Source organism: Sorghum bicolor, chromosome 1, assembly GCF_000003195.3.
Source record: "Sorghum bicolor cultivar BTx623 chromosome 1, Sorghum_bicolor_NCBIv3, whole genome shotgun sequence".
In the NCBI taxonomy this organism is placed as follows: domain Eukaryota; kingdom Viridiplantae; phylum Streptophyta; class Magnoliopsida; order Poales; family Poaceae; genus Sorghum; species Sorghum bicolor.
The window spans coordinates 64099026-64118915 of NC_012870.2; the positions used below are offsets into that span (position 1 = coordinate 64099026).

General features: G+C 45.6%; 3 protein-coding genes across 5 annotated transcripts; 1 reads left to right on the forward strand and 2 right to left on the reverse strand.

The window, feature by feature from the left end:
• On the forward strand, positions 2989 to 5160 carry LOC8080460 (metacaspase-1). The gene is made up of 4 exons (XM_002465142.2): positions 2989 to 3744; positions 3846 to 4294; positions 4426 to 4629; positions 4758 to 5160. The coding sequence occupies exons 1-4, from the start codon at positions 3375 to 3377 to the stop codon at positions 4815 to 4817; spliced, it is 1083 nt and encodes a 360-aa protein (XP_002465187.1). The 5' UTR covers positions 2989 to 3374; the 3' UTR covers positions 4818 to 5160.
• Positions 5295 to 7237, reverse strand: LOC8080461 (2-hydroxy-6-oxononadienedioate/2-hydroxy-6-oxononatrienedioate hydrolase). Its single transcript, XM_021450767.1, has 5 exons — positions 6301 to 7237; positions 6112 to 6204; positions 5943 to 6010; positions 5704 to 5842; positions 5295 to 5496 (listed from the first exon to the last, which is right to left on the reverse strand). Exons 1-5 carry the CDS (start codon positions 7153 to 7155, stop codon positions 5479 to 5481), a joined length of 1173 nt encoding a protein of 390 aa, XP_021306442.1. The 5' UTR covers positions 7156 to 7237; the 3' UTR covers positions 5295 to 5478.
• LOC8077118 (calmodulin-binding transcription activator 3) lies at positions 9449 to 18814 on the reverse strand. 3 transcript variants are annotated; one of them, XM_002467719.2, is made up of 13 exons: positions 18536 to 18814; positions 17494 to 17613; positions 15601 to 15716; positions 14884 to 14972; positions 14722 to 14764; positions 13916 to 14090; positions 13683 to 13799; positions 13267 to 13598; positions 12626 to 12964; positions 11786 to 12471; positions 11008 to 11584; positions 9930 to 10253; positions 9449 to 9833 (listed from the first exon to the last, which is right to left on the reverse strand). In XM_002467719.2, the coding sequence occupies exons 1-13, from the start codon at positions 18576 to 18578 to the stop codon at positions 9720 to 9722; spliced, it is 3075 nt and encodes a 1024-aa protein (XP_002467764.1). In that variant the 5' UTR covers positions 18579 to 18814; the 3' UTR covers positions 9449 to 9719. The 3 variants fall into 3 exon arrangements, with proteins under 3 accessions (XP_002467764.1, XP_021316757.1, XP_021316766.1); XM_021461082.1 differs by having other exon boundaries at positions 13683 to 13802; XM_021461091.1 differs by lacking the exons at positions 17494 to 17613; positions 18536 to 18814 and adding exons at positions 16066 to 16130; positions 17182 to 17213 and having other exon boundaries at positions 13683 to 13802.

Genomic DNA, 19890 nt, shown 5'->3' on the forward strand with positions numbered 1-19890 from the left:
CGACGGGGCGCAGCTTGACAGTCGGTGCAGCTCGCGATGTCGCAGCTCGCGGACAGGGTGATGGCCGCGGTGAGCTCAGAGCCGCGGTCGGCTCGGTGGCGAGGGCGTCGTTGTTCCGGGCAGCGGGCTCGACGTCGCGGCGAGGGCACGACGCGCGTGGTCGGGGCGAGGGCGAGGCCGTCACGGCGTGGCCGCGACTCGGCGAGGGCAGCACGGCGTGCCCATGGCTCGCGGAGTCGACGCAGCCGGGATGAGCTTGGAGCAGAAGTGGCCAGAGTCCGCCGCGATCGGCCTTAGGGCGTCGTCCTCGCGGGTTCGTGCGACGGCGTGCAGCTCCAGCGTCGCGGATGGCGAAGCTCTGGGCGAGCTCTTCGGCGAGGTGAGGTCGTGGCCACGGTCGTGGTCGCCACGGCCGGTGCGGCGTCCGCGCGCGACGTCGTAGGGGCACCGGTGTCGGAGTGGCCAGGCGAGGTAGCTCTGCGTCGCGTGGCAGGGCTCGACGGCATCCAGGCTCGACAGCGGCGGGTGCGCGGGGGCGGTGCCGAGGACGAGGCACGGTCGTGACGGTAGCGTCGTGGTTGCGGCGCCGGTCGTGGAGGAGAAGGGGGAGGGCGGCGGCGCTGGTTGGAGGGAGCAGAGCGGCGGCTGCGCGTGGGGAGAAGGGCGGCGGCTGGCGGCTCGGCTTTTATAGCACGGGCGCTAGGGCTTCGGGGTGGAAGCGTTGATCCTCGGCGTCCGTGCTCACGTTGGGACACGCGGCAGCCGATGCGAGGTCGGGGTACGGACGTCGAGACGCCCAGGCGCGAGCGCGTGCGTCCTAGGTGGTGGCGGCGGTGCTGGGAGTAGGCAGGGGCGCGCTAGGGTTCCAGGGGCGCGGGTCTTGGGCCAGGAGGCCATCTGGGCCGCGCGTGGTTGGAAGGGGGATGGCGCCGGCTCCCTCGTGGGCCACAGCCTGGCTGGAGGGGGGAAGGGCAGACTGGGCCTTGGCGCACGCGGGCCGGTCGGGGTGAGCAGCCGAGCTAGGCCGGCTGGTCATGTGGGTCAGAAGGAGGAGAAGAAAGGTAGAGGGGAGCAGGGCCGGCCTGGGCTGGACATGAAGGGAGGAAAGAGGATTTTGGCCCAAGGGAGAAGAAGAAAGATTTCCTTTTTATGGATAAAGGAATTTGGGATTAGGTTCAAAGGATTTTTAAAGAGGGGATTGAGAGGGGAATTTCGGGAAGAGTTCAAAAGAATTCAAAGGAGTTTGAGACGTACTCCAACGGAAAGATTGAGAAGGGATTCGTTTCGCCTTTGAGATAGGCTCAACGGAGATTCGGGAAAACTTTGCTACGGATTTGTGCACTCCAAAAGAAACTCAAAACCCTAAACATGACCCAACTCAAGACGACTCACGAACGAAAGCACTCGCCTACAAACAAATCTACATGTATGCTATGATTTGTTAGCAGGTTAGGATCGAATTAGACCTAAAAACTATATCATTCACACGATTACAGGATAAATTTTTAAAAAGTTCGTAGTTTTGGTTTACGTAAAAATCTGGGATGTTACATTTAATAAATACTTTTAATATTTCTTCCTCCATAATAAATTTAGCCAAAAAAAGTGATACCTTCATATCGATAACCAATAAAATATATTATGTCGCAATTACATTTAGCTTTCGGCTATCATGATCTTCCCTCCTTAATAAATACTTTTAATATTTCTTCCTCCATAATAAATTTAGCCAAAAAAGTGATGCCTCCATATCGATAACCAATAAAATATATTACTTAAATAATACAAGTTTGCAAAATATATACCAAGTGTAACAACGAGCTGCAGACCGTGACACCTATATAAAAATAACAAAGTGACAAATTTTTCTTACCTATGTTGCTTAAAAAATGTGCATCTATCTACATACAATTATTATTACTCTACGCTTGAAATAAATATTTATCCTACTACACTTGAAAAAACAACTCATATGAAAAAAGGGTCCATCAAGCATTGCAAATGGTGCACACACTGGCCATACGCGGCAACGCCGCGTGCATTTCTAGTGAGAAACTATAGATGTAGATCTCGTATAGAATAAAATATTTTTTTATTTATATGAGAGGATTATAGTCAATTATTGATAATTTTTAATTTATGTATGAGAGGATTACAGCTAATTATCTAAAGATCCATCTAATCAATATTGTTTACAATAGTTGAAGAGGCGATGAGAAGCGACTAGTGAGTCTATGATTTATAGATCCAGAACTTGCTACTATCTTTACTTTCTATCTATCTTAAACTTTTTCGAATCCTTTATTGAGTAACAATTCTCTCGAGGTGATCTTGTCAATCCTTGAACACCCTATAATCCCCCGATGAATCCTATCGTGTATATCTCCGATGGATCTTCTCGAGAGGTGTTCATAGGTTCATCGGGCAAACGACAAACGCCAAATCAGTCTAATTGACACGTTGGTCGCCTTCACCGTTTATTAGAAGTATCTTCGCCGTGTGTATCTAGGCCAAATGCAGCTTTGAATGACGTAGCCTCTGCCGATGAGTTTGGCCATATTTAGCGTCAACCGTTATGCATAGGGCAGAGTCTCAAATTCCATTTTCCAATTAAACAAAGGCTAAATAATATCCTTCTGCAATGTACTTCTTTTAACGTTCGTGCACCTTTTTCTGATTGTGATATATACCCGGTAGGCTCCTTTTGTGCTTCAAAAATAATATTATAAGATATTTTTGTCAAGAATCAAGTCGCGTAATGTTTAGTAGAATCTTGAGACCACATTTATAGTCTTTTTATTTTTACAAGATAGAAAGCGGAGGACGATATATATTTTTTTAAGAAAAAAGGAATGCAAGTAGCTAGCTAGTAGCCTAGTATACTAGTAGAGCCTAGAGCTACCTTTCGACTGAAAGCATATCGCTCAAATTGTATGATTTCCCGTGGCTGTGACAACTTATATATATACCACGCCAAAAGTATCTCAAAGCAAACCCAGCGGACACAAATTCTTCACAGATTACAGAAAATAAATAGAAAAGCCCAATAACCAATGATCCTTGGGAGACAAAATATGCTCAGTTCCACTCAAATCATTTGCCCATTCACGCAAATCTTTTCCCACAACACAACACCTAATAATGATCATCAATTATATACACACAAGGGCCAAAATTAAATGTCCGCATCTTTGGAAAAGAAAAAGAAAAAGGGAACAATCTTCGGCAGCAGCATCTGGTAACAGTAGTTTCCTTTGCTATATAAAGGGGAGGAACGCAGGAGTCTGATGGCAAGCAGCAAGCTAACCGAGCGAGGGAGCTCTGAGCTAGCTAGCAACGCGTAGCAACTCGGCCGGCTAGTAGCTTGGATCGCCATGAACATGGGCGGCAGGACCCCGGCGGCGGCGACGACGACGATCCGGTGCAAGTACTGCAGCGCGTGCCTCACCGTGTGCCCCGGCGAGCGCGCCGTCCAGTGCACGCAATGCTGCGGCGTCACGCGCATCCGGCGGTCCTTGTCCTCGCGGATCCCGCTGCCGCCGGCGATGACGAGGCCGGCGGCGCCCATGGGCGCCTTCCCGTGCTCCCGCGGCAAGAAGCGCGCCGTCCTGATCGGCATCTCGTACGCCAGCGTGCGCCGGGGCTGCGGCCAGCTGAGGGGACCCATCAACGACGTCAAGTGCATGAGGCAGCTCCTCTGCCAGCGCTTCGCCTTCCCCAGCGACTCCATCATCATGCTCACTGGTATGCAATGAGAGAAACCGTGTCCGTGTCCATGTCCATGTCCATGCATGATGCATTTCGATGTGTCTCAAGAAACTAATGAGACCGGTGCGTGCACGCAGATGAGCAGAAGGACCCGTTGAGGCTGCCGACCAAGGACAACATCCGGATGGCGATGCGATGGCTGGTGCAGGGGTGCAGCAGCGGCGACTCCCTGGTGTTCCATTTCTCCGGGCGAGGCTCGCAGGTCGCCGACGAGGACTGCGACGAGCTGGACGGGTACGACGAGGCCATCTGCCCGCTGGACTCGTTCGACAAGGGCCCCATCCTGGACGACGAGATCAACGAGACCATCGTCCGCCCGCTGGTGTACGGCGCCAAGCTCCACGCCGTCGTCGACGCCTGCCACAGCGCCACCGTCCTCGACCTCCCCTTCCTCTGCAACATGTCCAGGACCGGGAACTGGCAGTGGGAGGATCACCGTCCCCCGTCGGGCGTCTGCAAGGGCACCAGCGGCGGCCAGGCGGTGCTCATCAGCGGCTACAGCGACGGCAAAACCAAGTTCAGCGTGGTCAGTCAGTGCACAATCATCATCATCATCCTATATTAATTCCTATGATCGCCATCGCCATGAACGTAACGCTCGCACTCTCTAATCTATGGCGATTGGTTTGACACGGGACACGCCATGTTCTACTGCAGACGCCGGAGGCCTGCGCGACGGTGGGGGCCATGACGCACAGCTTCCTCAAGGCGGTGGAGTGCGAGCAGCAGGGGGTCACCTACGGCCGCCTGCTCACCTCCATGAAAGCCTTCATGACCAACGCCGGCGGCTGCAACCAGCTGCAGGGTCCTATCTGCGCGGGCGTGCCCGCCCGCAAGGTCGCCAACTTCAGCGGCGTGCAGGTGAGGCTATCTCTGCCGCTCTGCTGGCCATCGCGATACTGAGCTCAGCACTGACTTCACTTTGCTGTTCGTGTCCCTGACATGCAACTCATATATGCACGCATTTACATGCATGGCTCGTCTTGCAGGAACCTAACCTGTCCTGCTCGGAGATGTTCGACGTCTATCGCAAGCCCTTTGCGCTGTAAACTGCCGTCTCTCCTCTGGCTTTGCCATTGCAGACTACATACTGCTGCCGTCTGGACTCTATAAAATGCCTTGTCGTCGGAACTCGGAACAATAAACCAGACGGGTTTAAGCATGACATATGCTTGCTAATGATGTGTGTCTAATTGTCTATGTGTCAATAATGTGTGTCTGTCTATGTGTCACCGCCGTGAGGCAAGCTCATAGCTTGTGGAGGACCCAATGTTGATCATATCGTCCATGGCTCCCGAGCCTAGTACTGTACCTTATGGCGGCCCATTGTAATAATAAGGCTATTGTTTCTCTTTTACATGACTCTAAAATGAACTAAGTGTTATGGTGGTACTTTATCTCACTTTCAGAGAATGGTTATTACTTTATATGATCAAAATGACATTAAAACCGATGAGACCGGTGTGGTGGAACTGAAAAAGCCGTTTCCCAGTGGCATTTGTTAAGAAAACAGGACCTCGGCCTTGTTTCACAGGTCAAAAGTTTGTTTCTTTGAGCAAAGAGTCCTCAGACGTTTTACAAGAGAGACTTCTATGGTCCGTGTGATTACAAAGGCTTTGTTACAATTACAGGTTAGAACAGTTCAAGAGCCAAGGATACGGCAAAATTGTGAGCAAGGCACAAGATGTCCTAGCTCAGAATTCCCAACCATCATTGTTGCTTGACCTCCTGAATTAATAGGAGAAGGAAGATTAATTAATTATGAACAACAATTCAATTGAACTACTGAAATTAAACTTCAATTGAACTAGCAAAAAGGGATATACATAACTATTATGATGGTGAGGAGATCAATATAATCACCTTATTATATAAATTTTTTTTTGTGAATGTATTTATTATTTATAAATTGGAAGCATCACAACCAATACCTACCTTTCCCTCAATTGAAGCACTTGGAGCCGGTTCCTGAAAAAAATCAACGATGCTCTTGCACACCTCTTTGGACTTCTCTAGATTGGCCGCATGCCCAGCGTTTTTTACAACTACTAATCTAGAATTCTCCCCAAGATGCCTGAATACAAAAATTGCAATTTAGCAATAGATAATGTGTTTGATGCATCACCCGGTCTGCATGCCATTTATAATCAGAGGCCGGGAAGCACCAAACTGACCTCTCCAACCTATGCGCCAGCTCCATAGGAAAAACCTGATCCTGCTCCCCCCAAATGATCAACGTTGGCTGCATGCGTAGTTGGGCCAAGAGCAGAACGCCATCAGTAATCGAAAGTTTAATTCAAAAGTTGCTCGCAATTGCAATTAGAGAGAGAAATTTAAGCTAACCTGGTTTATTTTTGGAAGATCTGATAGTTTCCTGCCGTTGATGAGAGCATGCAGAAGCTCGGTCTTCTCCTGAAGATGATCTGAGCCCATCACCTGATTCATCATCATCAATCAAGCCAGATATCAGAAAGATCCAAAAGGAAAACGAAAGTGATAAACAAAAATTAGAACAGAGCAATCATAGCGGACATTGATGTAATCCTTGAGGAAGCACGACGGCATGATGGGCGGCGGTCGGACGAAGGTGAGCTTGACGAGCCGCCGCACCTCCGCAGGCCGCCGGGGGACGAGCAGCGCGGCCGCCTCCCCGACGTCGGCGACGGGGAACAGGCCCGCAGCGAGGTCCGCCTCCTCCAGGCACACCCCCGACGACACCAGGACCACCCGTTCCACGGCCTCCGGGTACATGGCGGCCATCCGGTACCCGACGAAGCCGCCGTAGCTGACGCCGACGACGGCGAACCGGCGCACGCCCATGCCGTCCATGGCGGCCTTCACGGTCCTGGCCTGGAAGGTGTCGGACCGGTCGGGGACCGTGGACGAGGAGGCGCCGAAGAAGAGGAGGTCCGGGACGATGGGGTCGAGGCCGGCCGCGAGGAGGCTGCGGAGGTACGGCGCCCACTGCCACGTCGCCGAGGCGCCGAAGCCGTGGAGGAGGAGCACGGGCCGCCGCGCGGGCCGCGGGGGCGCCCAGAGGTGGACGACGGTGCTGGTGCCCGCCAGCGAAGGGAGGCGCACGGAGAAGGGGCGCAGGCCCGCGGAGAGGAACCGGCCCCGGAGGAAGCGGTCGCGCGCGGCTGCGAAGCTGAGGAGCACGCACGGGCGCCGCCGCCGCGGCTGCGGCTCGTCGCCGAGACCTTTGGGAGGAGGCAGAGGCAGCCCACGCGCCGGCTCCTCGGAGGGGGTGGTGGTGGTACTAGGCAGCGCAGGCGCCGGCTCCTCGGCGGGGGTGGTGGTAGGCAGCGCAGGCGCAGGCGCCGGCTTCTCGTCGGGGGTGGTGGTAGGCAGCCCAGGCGCCAGCTCCTCAGCGGGGGTGGTGGCCATGATTGGCGACCGCCGGCGCGAGGGGGGCCCGGGCTCCGGCGATCGCTGAGGGCCTTGGGTGCGATGGGCTGGGGGCGCTGGGCAAGGCGAGGAGGGATGGCGGGGACGGGCTGGTTTAAATGGCGTTGCTATTTTTGGCGGGGCCGTGGGCTCCGTCCGTTGTTGGGCGTGACACGTGGACCCAAATGCCAACTTTGGAGGATCCCTTTCCAAAAAAAAAAAAAACTGTGAAGGTTGAACCATTTTGAGCCAGAAGCCTAGATGATAATTTGGGAGTGGAGCGGAAAGGTTCTCTAAACCTCCAACAATAGCTAGCTCAGCTATAGCTGTTTCAGTAAAATTTAGTTATTTTTATAAGATATATATATTTAGCTATTGGCTACCTTTAGATCACACTGTCTTAGCCGGAGATTTAAAACACTGGTTTGGATTGAGTCTAGAAACACTACTATAGAAAGAACCTAGTCAAATTTTGTACGTGTCACTTAACAGCTAAGAATTTTTTTGTAACCAGCTTATGATCGAGATGACAAGACATAGGTGTCAAAGCTTGGGTGTCGAGTATTTTGTCTGGTCGATAAGCTGACGAAGGTATTTTCATTTTGTGATGGGCCCCGGTACCTTAAAAAAAGGTCGAAACAAATTTTTATTTGAATGAATTCTGGGGGCATTTGTTTTAGAAAAGAGATTCTGGGGGCATTTTTTTATACAGATAAAGCTGAAGTGACGTGTTCTAAGTTGGCCCTTATATGGCCTTGTTTAGTTTCGAAAAGATTTCGGATTTCGGTACTGTAGTATTTTTGTTTTTATTTAACAAATATTATTTAATCATAGACTAATCAGGCTCAAAAGATTCATCTCGTGATTTATAGGTAAACTGTACAATTAGTTTTTATTTTCGTCTATATCTAATATTTTATGCATGTGCTCCAAGATTCGATGTGACGAAAAATCTTAAAAAGTTTTTGGTTTTTTGGGGTGAGCCTCATGTAGTAGTAGGTGCCTATTCCCTTTGTGCCATCGGCATTTCAAGGTTCGCCACGTTCGTTTTTGCTAGAAGCCGATCCCATTAGCTGGTTCAGTTCCCCGATTCCCCTTGTCGAGTTGTCGTGAAGACGCTGGTGAGGCATTCACACTGGTCCATTCATATAGGAAGGAGAAAGCTGCAGGCTCCCCGTGTCGCAGACTCGTAGTAGGTTTATGTCGTTAACTAAGGCCTTGTTTAGTTTCAAAATATTTTGTAAAATGGACACCGTAGTTTTTTCGTTTGTATTTGACAAATATTATCCAATCATGGACTAACTAGGCTCAAAAGATTTGTCTCGTCAATTTTAACCAAACTGTGCAATTAGTTTATATTTTTGTCTATATTTAGTACTTCATGCATGTGTCTAAAGATTCGATGTGACGGAGAATCTGAAAAATTTTGCGAAATTTTTTGGGAACTAAAAACAAGGCCTAACGTGTTCTTGTATCATATCAATCTGTGTGTCCACTGATGATTCACGACCTTTGACCTACTGCCTGGTTATCAAAATCAACAAATAATTCAATTCGTCCACGAAAGGACACTAACCAGTGACCACTGTACTTTTAAACCGGCAAGTCCGAGCATAGAAAAAGAACTAGGCCTTGTTTAGTTTCGAAAAAATTTTGGATTTTGGTATTGTAGCATTTTTATTTTTATTTGATAAATATTATTCAATTATGGACTAACTAGACTCAAAAGATTCATCTCGTAATTTACAAACAAACTGTGCAATTAGTTTTTATTTTCGTCTATATCTAATGTTTCATACATGTGCTCCAAGATTTGATGTGACGGAGAATCTTAAAAAGTTTTTGGTTTTCGGGGTGAATTAAGGCCTTGTTTAGTTCCCTATAAATTTTGCAAAATTTATCAGATTTCCCGTCACATCGAATCTTTAGACGTATGCATGAAGTATTAAATATAGATGAAAATAAAAACTAATTACACAGTTTGATTGAAATTGACGAGACGAATCTTTTGAGCCTAGTTAGTCCATGATTGTATAATATTTGTCAAATACAAACGAAATTGGTATTGTTCACATTTTGCAAAATTTTTTGGAACTAAACAAGGCCTAAACAAGGCCCTAGTATGTAGATTGGTCGCTTGGTTGGTAAGCTGAAAATACTGTTCACTAATTTTCTATGAAAGACAAACACTGCTAAACAGATTCAACGGATACGCTCAAGCAAGACAAACACCGCTAAATTTGACTGACAGATTCAACGGATACGCTCAAGCAAAGAGGCTGTTGGGTCATGGTTTAGATGTCGCAAATTCACACCCATTATGGTTTGATATGGACGCAGGATTTACAGCTAAATGTCAAGTTATAAACTCTATCAAATAATAAGAGGCGATTATTGTATGTAGCGATAATCAGTGCAATGAAACTACGTTATAGTAGTACTAGCAGAATGCAATTAAACAGTCAGGTGAACAACTAGCTGAACAATATTTACAGGGCTAGTCTGACAAGGAATAAGGAAACCGCCTCCCTGCCTAATAACTGATCTAAAAGGCTCTCACAGCTTCACCAAATGGCAGACATCGCGGCATCATCAATGCAGATCAGGTCCTCCAGTCCAGCCATGAAATCGTCCACACCACCACCAGCCGCCTCACTTAGCATCTCATCCTGCATCATCTGTTCCAAAGTAGCCACACCAAAGCATGATCAAACCGCCCAAAAAAAAAACGGCCTGTAGCAAGCATCCAAATCATAGGAGTGATCAGATCATACCCTGGACTGTTTCATTTCAGCAACGCAGGTTGTGAGCCTGTGGTACTGCTCCCTTGCTTCTGGATACTGTGACATAGAGTGCACCCGGGCAAGTGCTCTCTGAAGCCTGGCTTCGGCCTGCCTCCTGCCGTCGTGCAAGAAATCGTATTCATCCTCAGCCTTCGCAGGCTGGATTTGTGATGGACCTTCTAGTTGTTTCTGAGGCTGAAAATTGCGTAACCCAGGCCTCTTTCTCCTCCATCTCAGTATGACTTTCTCGACGATACCAACTGACCAGACTACCTTCCGATAGTTCTTCCTCACTTGATGTCCTCGTACATGAGCCTGATCACAAAGACAAAGTTAATAAATCTTAATGCTTGCACAAGACAGTTAGCATTTTGAGAGTTGTAAGTCATCGTTCATAGCATTTAGTCAGTCAGGAGAAACTGCGGATTTGGCAGCTCACATCACATCCAAAAGTGCTTACAACTTATGGAAAATTGGACGAGGAAATGGTATTCTTTGCATTGAATATTAGCTCGAAAATTCTACAATGAAGCCTACACCCAAAATTATCAAATATGAACTTTGATGCATGCTACGTTCTCTGAATGCTGAGCTCGTACATATGGTTATGAATAAAATTTCAGTATTCATGTTTACAGGGAGACCAATGTCAAGAGACCAAATTCTTATGTTTGTATAGCATGCAACAAATTGTCCAACAAAAAAAAAGGTTAGCAACAGCCTACTAGAATGATGAATGCTGTTTGTAGCATGCATCAGGATCTTTGAGCTACACTGCTGTGGTATTTCAAATAGATGAATTGCTCTTAACAAAAAGGAAAAAAGTGATCATCTATTATTGCAGAAGGCTTCTGTTATAGTTAGGGAAGCAAAGATTCATCAAAACCATTCAAGCGAGTTAGTCAAACAGAAGGCTTCTGTTAGAAGCTAACTCATGCAAGATTATTGCAGAGTGTTAGCATTGCAGGTCAACTAAGTGGAGTTATTCGTAAACCCTATATACTCAGGGAAATGTAGTAGACACGAAATAAAGTAGCTTAAAAATTTGTTAATTGGTTGTTAGCATTACCTGTAACTTGACAATTCTCTGGCGAATGATCATAAACTCCTTTCTTCCCTTCCATCCACGAAACTTGTTCTGTATACGAACAGCAGCAGAATGCAGATGTGTATCATGTTGTCCTGGTTTGACATTTTTAAGAGACACAAGTGAAAGCGTGCGTTCATCAGATAATCCACAGTCGTCGTCTCCGTATTCCACGACTTTCTTTCTGTGGAATGACTCCACTCGGAAGGCTTGAAATATACGAGCTGCAGCTTGAGTGGATTTTCGAACAGCACTTAAAGAACCTTCAAGTGATTCAGCATGAGGACCCTCTCCAGCGAGCTGGGCAGAATCAGTGCCAGTGAGATCTTCAGCAACTGGTAACCCACACACTTCTACAGTGCTATCATTTGATTCTCTAATAGTAAGTGCTGACAGATGGCTTGTCAAAGCAGATTCTGCGAGAAAACCAGCAATCCCCTTGTGTCCATTTACTGAAGCTAAATCGGCTGGACTTCTTCCAGAAGGGAACTCAGAAGTTGGATCAGTCAGTGCTCCTGCAGCGGCTCCATTTGCTATGAGAACACTAACTGTCCGCTCTCTACAAAAGCATAAAATATAGGGTTCAATAATAGAAAAAGGACCAAGCTCCTACTAAACTACAAACAAAGTGCAAGATAAGGGGATGGAAAAGAAATAAAGGTAGCTTCTTTTTCTCACAAAAAAGTAGCTTCTTTTACATAAAACTCTAGTGAGGCATGGACTTCCCAGTTTCAAATAGCTTTAATGTGTGCGAGCATACCTTCCCAAAGATGCAGCCCAGTGGAGTGCAGTCCATCCATGAGCATCCCGGAAGTTCACATTTACACCAGCAACCATTATTGGTCTTATAGCCCAATCATAATCCAGTGCTGCTACTAAATGAATTACACCCTGTCCTTCCTTGCACAGAACATTGGGTCCCTTTCCATCATCATTTACTTTGCAGATGAGCCATTGATGCAGCTTCTCTTTCACCAGTTTCTTTATACTTTGGCCCCTAGCAGTGGAAACTACTTCCTTGACAGAAGATTCTTGATTTGACCATTTCCCATCAAGCATTAAGGCATTTATAGCATTCACTATCTCATATTTCTCATTACCACTGCTTATAGCAAGCATATGATGGTCATCTGGCCCCAAAGTGAGTAGCTTCTCAAGACGAATATGTAGATGCATTTCATTTACACCATTGGCTTGGGAACGAGAAGTCTCCATGTACTGAGCATCAGAATCACGATACTCAAATTCTCGCACTTCACTACAAGCCACCCTGTTTGAACAGGTCACATAAAATGGGACTCTTCCTGATTGATGTGCTGGTGCATAGCAGCGTAGGGTGCCATCAGTCAAAACCTCAGCTGGTACTTCAACATCCCCAAACATACATGACCACTTCTGATTTTCCACATGTTCCTTATTCACCAAGAATGTACCAGTAACCGAAACCTGCATCATTAGAATAATTAACAACTAGAAAGAGACATGAGTACTACAAACTGATAAGTAACTAACTAGAATTATCAACCTGTGGTCTATGGAGGTGAAAACCATATATACTGTAAGAATAGAAGCAATTAATAGCACAAAACAGCATACACACCTTTGTATTTGTACCAATATATGCACAACTTGGTGAAACATCGAGAATGCTGAATAGTTGATCTTGAGAAAGTGAAGGGCTCACTACATAAGCACCCAGCTGTTCATTACTCAGCACATTAGAACCATCAGGCACCTTCACTGTCTCAATGCTACTCCAGAAAGCATCAGAAGTGGATTTAATACCCAAATCAACCACCTCTTCAAGTTCTTTACTCATCCATCTTGAAAAGCTGTCATGTTTCTTCAAACCAGGAGTCTCAATCGTCAATAGATCTAATGATGACTGCTTCAAGAGTGGATGTTTGATGCTATCATCATTATATCTATCTCCGTTCACCTGAAAATTTTGTATAAAAGATTTTTTCCATAAATCAGATGAAACATCATCAAATAGCTGTACCCATGCTCACACTATATGGGCCATACAAGCATTAGATGTGCATCTGCTTTCATAGCATATTGTTCTATTTTCAGTTCCTTTTGATCATTCAAATGTATCATTAACAATTGAAGTACACCTAGTCTGAACAAGCTACAATGCTTTTGATGCAACAGGTCCTGGGTTCACCTGCACGAACACCCAAAGTAAACTCCCACCCGCTTCTACAGACTCAAAGTAAACAAGACAATCTTAAGTACCTCTGATGTTAATATGCCAGTGAAACCCAGTGCATCAGCTTCCTTCTGGCTGAGGTGGTTAGTGTATAGAGCCTCAGATGTAAATGTCTGCAAACAAGAGCTATCATCCAGATTGTTAGCCTCTAAGCAGGCAAATGAAGAATGGAGTGTTGGCTCTCTGAATCCAGCTGAATAATTTGTGAAGGGCTCGTTGAATGGCACTGAATCAAACGGAGTGCTGGAAACATCACTTAGCCCAATGTTGGCACCATCAAGCATTCTAGCTATGTCATGGTGAGAAAATGAACGGCTATCTAAGTTATCTGTTATTGGCAGCATTTCACCATGATAACCTGGAAAGTTCAAGGGGGGAAATGATTAGGAGATAGTATTAGCACAGAAACCCAAAATCTCAAATACAGAAGAGTGACTCTTGCCTTGTCTACTATCAACAGTTGAAGCGGAAGGGTATAACATGTTTTCCGTTATGACTCCATCCACAAGCTGCTGCATCTCAGCGAGAGGGTGGTATCTGGAGCTTGCTCGGCAATTATCTGCTGCACCGAATTTCGCTTTAGATACACTGAAAGAAGGTGCATAATTGAATCTGCATCAGTTAATCTATACTTAGAGTAAATGATGCAGAAGGAAGATAGAGAAACTGCAAGACCTGATTCAGTGTCTTCATATTCTGAAATCTGTCCACTTATTGGGCTTTCATCAGCCTCCATGTTTTGTGGGCCCATCTGGTTCTGACTAGTGATAGAATTTGAACATGAAGGACTATCGACATTGGATAATTGCATAAATTCTTCTTTCACACGATTGAAACTTTGCTTGCATCCCTGGAAAGTTAAACATAAACAAATGAATAAACAAAATACCTTAACATTTTTATCAAATAGGAATAGGAATGTAAGTTATCCTTCCATTCAAGCAATGCCATACAGTTATAATCGTAGTCCAGAAGAATTCATTTATTGTATATGAAATATGAGACAAAAGTGGACCATTTCCAAATAAATGACTCCATGCAAATCATAGTTATTTGTGTGCGCGCACTTTAGAAAGGTATATAACCAAAATTTGTACCCACTTGAAGAGAATGGGCTAAGTTGTCTGTAGTGGCAAAGTGGTCACCACAAAATGCAAAAGAGGATCCCAAGCGGGATGTAGAACCATGTATAGGTTGGAAGGGAAGTTGTAAACCATAGTAACAAGGCCATTGGTACATGTCAGTGATGTTACAAGTATGCGAGCAAGCATAAGCTCATGTGGTATTTCAGATATATTTGTTACTACAGCTGGTGAAGATAGGTGTTTTAGACACATTTCCTAGCACAGGTGGTAAATCCGATGTGTACTCATTAAATAAGATCTTCACAAGCCATTTTCCAGTGACAAGTCACCCAACAAGGAAATACACAAAAACAGGAAAGATGCGAGAAGGTTAATGGACTATGAAATAGAATGTACCTTGACTTCTAGGTAATGTACAAGAACAATATGAGTGAAATCCCTGAAAAAAAAAAAGAGAAGTCATTTGATTACAGTCACTTTCCTCTGAGTATAAAGTTAACTATCAGTCTATCATCCAAATGAGTGTGGAATCACATGAATGCATCGTTCAGCACTTACTCTTCCAACAGCCAATATGTTCGCCTTTGAAAGTTTTCATTCTCCTCTCCATGGGCATAGTAGCAATGGAGTACATCAATGCTGCCAGCCTAAAATAACAAGCCTTAGTGGACAAGTGAAGGCACTAACGAAATAGGACTAAATTAAAATATGTACTAGTACTAGATAATTAAGTAGGACTTCTGCAGTTCTGCTTGCAATAAATCTCACATAATTTATGTTTCCTTCAAGTCATAGTTGTACACAAACTTGTGGGTTGTGAAACACATCTTTCATGTAAGTATCAGTTAACAGGTAACATGCTCGGTCAGTGAGATGATGGAATTATGCCCCAGCCTATGGGATGCAACACTTCCCACCTGCATGCAACAGCTTCTCCCCAATGCAATGCTCATTGCTTAGGTCTAAATTGAATGTAGCAGCATAAGATGGAAGTTCTTAGCAACCTCATAAGTATGGATAGCAATGCCATCTGCAAGTTGTTAAAAAAACTCCACAGGCATGGACACATCTATAGTGGATAGGTAGTATAGACACAAAAGTATCTATCGGCACAACAGCATATGCTCAGGTTTTAGCTACACCAAACCGATACAGAAGTTACAGAATGCCCAATAACAAGTAGTAAATGCCAAAAATGATACAGAACATCCCAGCATCCACAGTTAAACTTTTTGTGCAGCCTTCGACATATTGATTAATAAAATATTTACTCACTTTAAGTTTCTCATGAGCTTCTTTGACAGTCTTCCCATCCTTTTTCTTTCTCCAGTTGTGGCCATCCTTTCTGAAGTACCTCAGTACTTTGCGATCAAATAGAAAAAGAGAGCCACCTATTGCAATCACATGGAAGTTAAGTAATGAGAATCAGTGCCAATGAGAGGGTCACCATTACAAACTATAAGAATAGCTTTGACCAAATGAAGCAATCAAACTGTAGAGCTAATACTATTATAAGAATAGCTTTGACCAAATCAAGCAATCAAATTGTAGAGCTAATACTATTATAAGAATAGCTTTGACCAAATCAAGCAATCAAACTGTAGAGCTAATGTAACTGTTGTGCTATTTGTGCTAAGGGAAAGAAAGAGGATACTGAGCATGGTGACGTATCATCAGCAACGACTTGAAAGGAAATCACCATGCGGTGTTGTTGTCTAGCGAAAATCACAAACTATTCACCATAAAATTTGGGCCACCAGATCCCCAACACATCAAGTTGCCAGAATTCTATTTCAGAATGAGAATTCAGAAGTTGGGGATGGAGCGAACACCCTCTTCTGGACAGACCGTTGGCTCCATGGACAATGCATCGCAGATCTTGCACCCCGTCTTTTCGCCGTCATCCCTAAAAGAAGGCAGAAACAACGAACTGTCCAGGATGCCCTCACTAACCAGACTTGGATTGCGGATATAAAAGGAGCTCACACTGTTGGTGTAATGGTTGATTACTTACTCATATGGGATATCTTATCAGATTTCTCTTTGCAGCCAGATGTTGAAGATAGTCATATTTGGCGGTTCTCCTTAGACGGTCAATACTCGGCCAAGACTGCATACAAGGGATTTTTTGTGGGGTCAACATCTTTTGAGCCTTATGAAAGGATTTGGAAGACTTGGGCACCGCCAAAATGTCGCTTCTTCGTTTGGTTGGTGGCTCACAATCGATGTTGGACAGCAGATCGCCTTGCACGTCGTGGACTCCCTCATCCTGAGCAATGCCCGCTGTGCGATCAGGATGCAGAAACTATTGATCACCTCTTAGTCCAGTGTGTCTTTGCAAGAGAATTTTGGTTCCGCTTCTTTACTCGGTTTGGACTCCAAGGCTTTTATCCGCAGTCCACAGAAACATCCTTTCATTCATGGTGGGAGAGAGTGAGCAAGGCTGTTAGTGACTTGGTAAAGAAAGGAATCAACTCTCTCATAATCCTGGGTGCTTGGACCTTATGGACACACCGTAACAGATGTGTTTTTGATGGTGCAGCCCCAAATGTTACAGGGGCTCTTGCTGTAGCGGAAGATGACAGAAGGTCGTGGTCTTTGGCGGGGGCTCGAGGATTATCCCTCTTGGATGCCCTCGCTCCGGCGGGTTAACGCCCTGTATTTTGCGGTAGTGTCTCTACTGGCACGGGTGCGTTAGTTTTCTTGCAGCTGCAGCAGCAGCAACAACTCCTGCTGCAGAGTGTGTTTTGTGTTGTGTGTGTTGAGTTGTATGGGTTCTTACCCTTTTTATTATCTTCTTAATATAATAAAGCGCAGCTCTCCTGCGTTTTCGAAAAAAAAAAAAAAGAATGAGAACATATTTCTGAAGGCATGCGAAAATTGTACCACAAGCTGTGCCACTAGATACTCCAAAGAAATATACACAATTACAATTTACACAGCCGAAATGCCCATGCCAAGCTAATGGAAAAATACAAGTCTATACATCATAAATAGCAGAAAACAACTCTATACTCCATGTAGTCCATAGCATAAATACATCATAATTGCTAATGGAATAAATAAGCATATTTATTAGGCCAGTGTTCAGAAGCCACGGGACCTAAATAGAGCACAAAAACATAATAAAGGAAAGTAGAAAAGGAAAGAGAAAAAAAGTAACCATACTCCTGGGCATGTTGGGCGGCTCGGCCGCGATGGAGAAGAGCTTGTAGTTGGACAATATCTCGCAGATTTCGGTGGGCCGCAGCCACCGCTTCTGAGCCTCCTGCAGTATCTGCGAGATGTCTGCAGATTCACGACGATGTGTTTAGTTAGTCACCGGTTAGTCAACGCCAACAACTGCTCCCACCAGGCCACCACCACTCGCATCCGGTCCTCGCGCTCGCGCTGTTTGGTACTGAAAACCCCTTTTGTCTGCTCTGAATATTTTTTTTAGACGTTTGTCTGCTCTGAATTATTGGCCGGAAAAGTCAGCAAAACGCCAGAGACTAGCCAATCGCTTTCTTTCGGGGGAAAAAAAGAGAGCAAATACGTGGCCGATGAAAGAGAAAGAGAAACTGATCCAGCTAAAAATTCCACAAGGCCATAAAGCAAAATTTTGCAAAGACCGGAAATGGAACGGAATTCTTCTTTCTTCTTTTTTTTTAAAAAGAAAAAAAAAGAGCGTGGGATTTCGCGGGGACTGCAAGAACATACTCCTAGGACGGACGCACGGCCTTTTTTCAGATGTACCACTCCGTTTAAGACCACCTGTCGTCGATCGACACAACACGTGAAGTTTTTTTTTTCCCTTCTTCTCTCCATCTTGAGGCCTTGTTTAGTTCCGAAAACTGAAAAGTTTTCAGAACTGTAGCACTTTCGTTTGTTTGTGGTAAATATTGTCCAATCATATACTAACTAAGATCAAAAGATTCGTCTCGTGATTTACAGTCAAACTGTGTGATTAGTTTTTGTTTTCGTCTATATTTAATGCTTCATGCATGTGCCGCAAGATTCGATGTGACAGGAATCTTGAAAACTTTTTGGATTTCGGGGTGAACTAAACAAGGCCGTGAGACGAAAACGCATCCGTAACCGTAACAAACCAAACTGCCAGAAAAGGAAAAAAAAAATCCATCGAATTCTCCGTGCTCTCTCGCCCGTGGGAAGAGCGAAAAAAACCACCCCAACCCCGGAAGCAGAGGCGAAGGACGACGACGACTCGTACCTGGGGGCTGGCCGGGCAGCACGAATTTGCGGGCGTCCGCCATGGCGCCTCCCTACCGATCAGACAGACAAACACTCCTCCGCTCCGTCCCCCGTCTCCCGAAGCGGTGGCTCGCGTGGCCGCTGGTCGGAGGCGGCCGGGCGGGCGTGCTTAAAACGGGGAGGGATCGCGGACGGAAGCTTCGGGGAAGCGAGGAGGAACGGAGCGGGAGGGCGGGGCGCCGTCGCGCTGAGAAAATTTATTGGCCTGCGGACGGAGGGGAGAGGAGGAGGAGGGGTGTGAGGGGGTGATGTGACGACGACGATGGTGAGTCAGTGAGTGTGAAAGGGGGTGCGCAGAAAAGAAAAGTAAAGGCGTCGTGGGGGCGGAAATGACGGGGGTGTCCCTGGGGGATGGGAGAGTGGAGTGGAGAGGAGGAAGCCCACCAGGAAGAACGACGGGGGTGGGTGGTCACTGGTCAGGTCACCGGGGGGTGGGTGCGTCTGTGTTGTCGTCGCTACTGTGGGAGTGGGAGTGGGACACTTGGCCTGTTGCGCGGAGAGAATCCGCCGTTTTCGGATCAGCTCATCAGCGCTTCCCTGCGGGCTGCGGCCGCAAGCCCCGTCCGTCCTCCTCTGTGTTTTTTTTTAGTTTTGAGTTTGTTGGCTTTGGGCACATGTTTTTGGTGGAAGGGAAGCGTGCAAATTTTCGTGTTTGGTCGTTGCACTATTTTTTTTATATATACGAAGAGCACTTTGATCGTTGGCCGAAAAGCAAAAGGGAGAGGTTGCAAAAAAATTCCCATGTTCTTCATGCTTTGGTCATGTAAGATTTTATTTTATTTTATTGCTTGATAGAAAGTTAACGAGTTTTTGGAAACTTGATTGGTAAGGCCTTGTTCAGTTCTGAATTTTTTTTGGGGTTTAGGTAATGTAGCATTTTTGTTTTTATTTGATAATTATTATTCAATCATAGACTAACTAGGATCAAAAGATTCATCTCGCGATTTACAGATGAATTGTGCAACTAGTTTTTATTTTCGTCTATATTTAATGTTTCATGCATGTGCCGTAAGATTCAATGTGACAGAATCTTGAAATTTTTTTTATTTTAGGGGTGAAGTAAACAAGGCCTAAGTTTTATAATTTTTTTGTCTTGAAACAATAGTATGATATGTGGAATGGTGTGTAACTCAGCTCTGTTTTGGTTCTGTGTATTGGAACTAGCCCTTCTATGTTCAAATTCAAAATCCTAGACTTGACATGGTGTCGTCTTATGCTCTAAATGAAACACAAACATTTGTTTGTGTTGAAATTAGAATACCTTAAACAAAAGAAAGATACTTCTTATCGTAAAGCCTTGTCAAATAGTCTTAT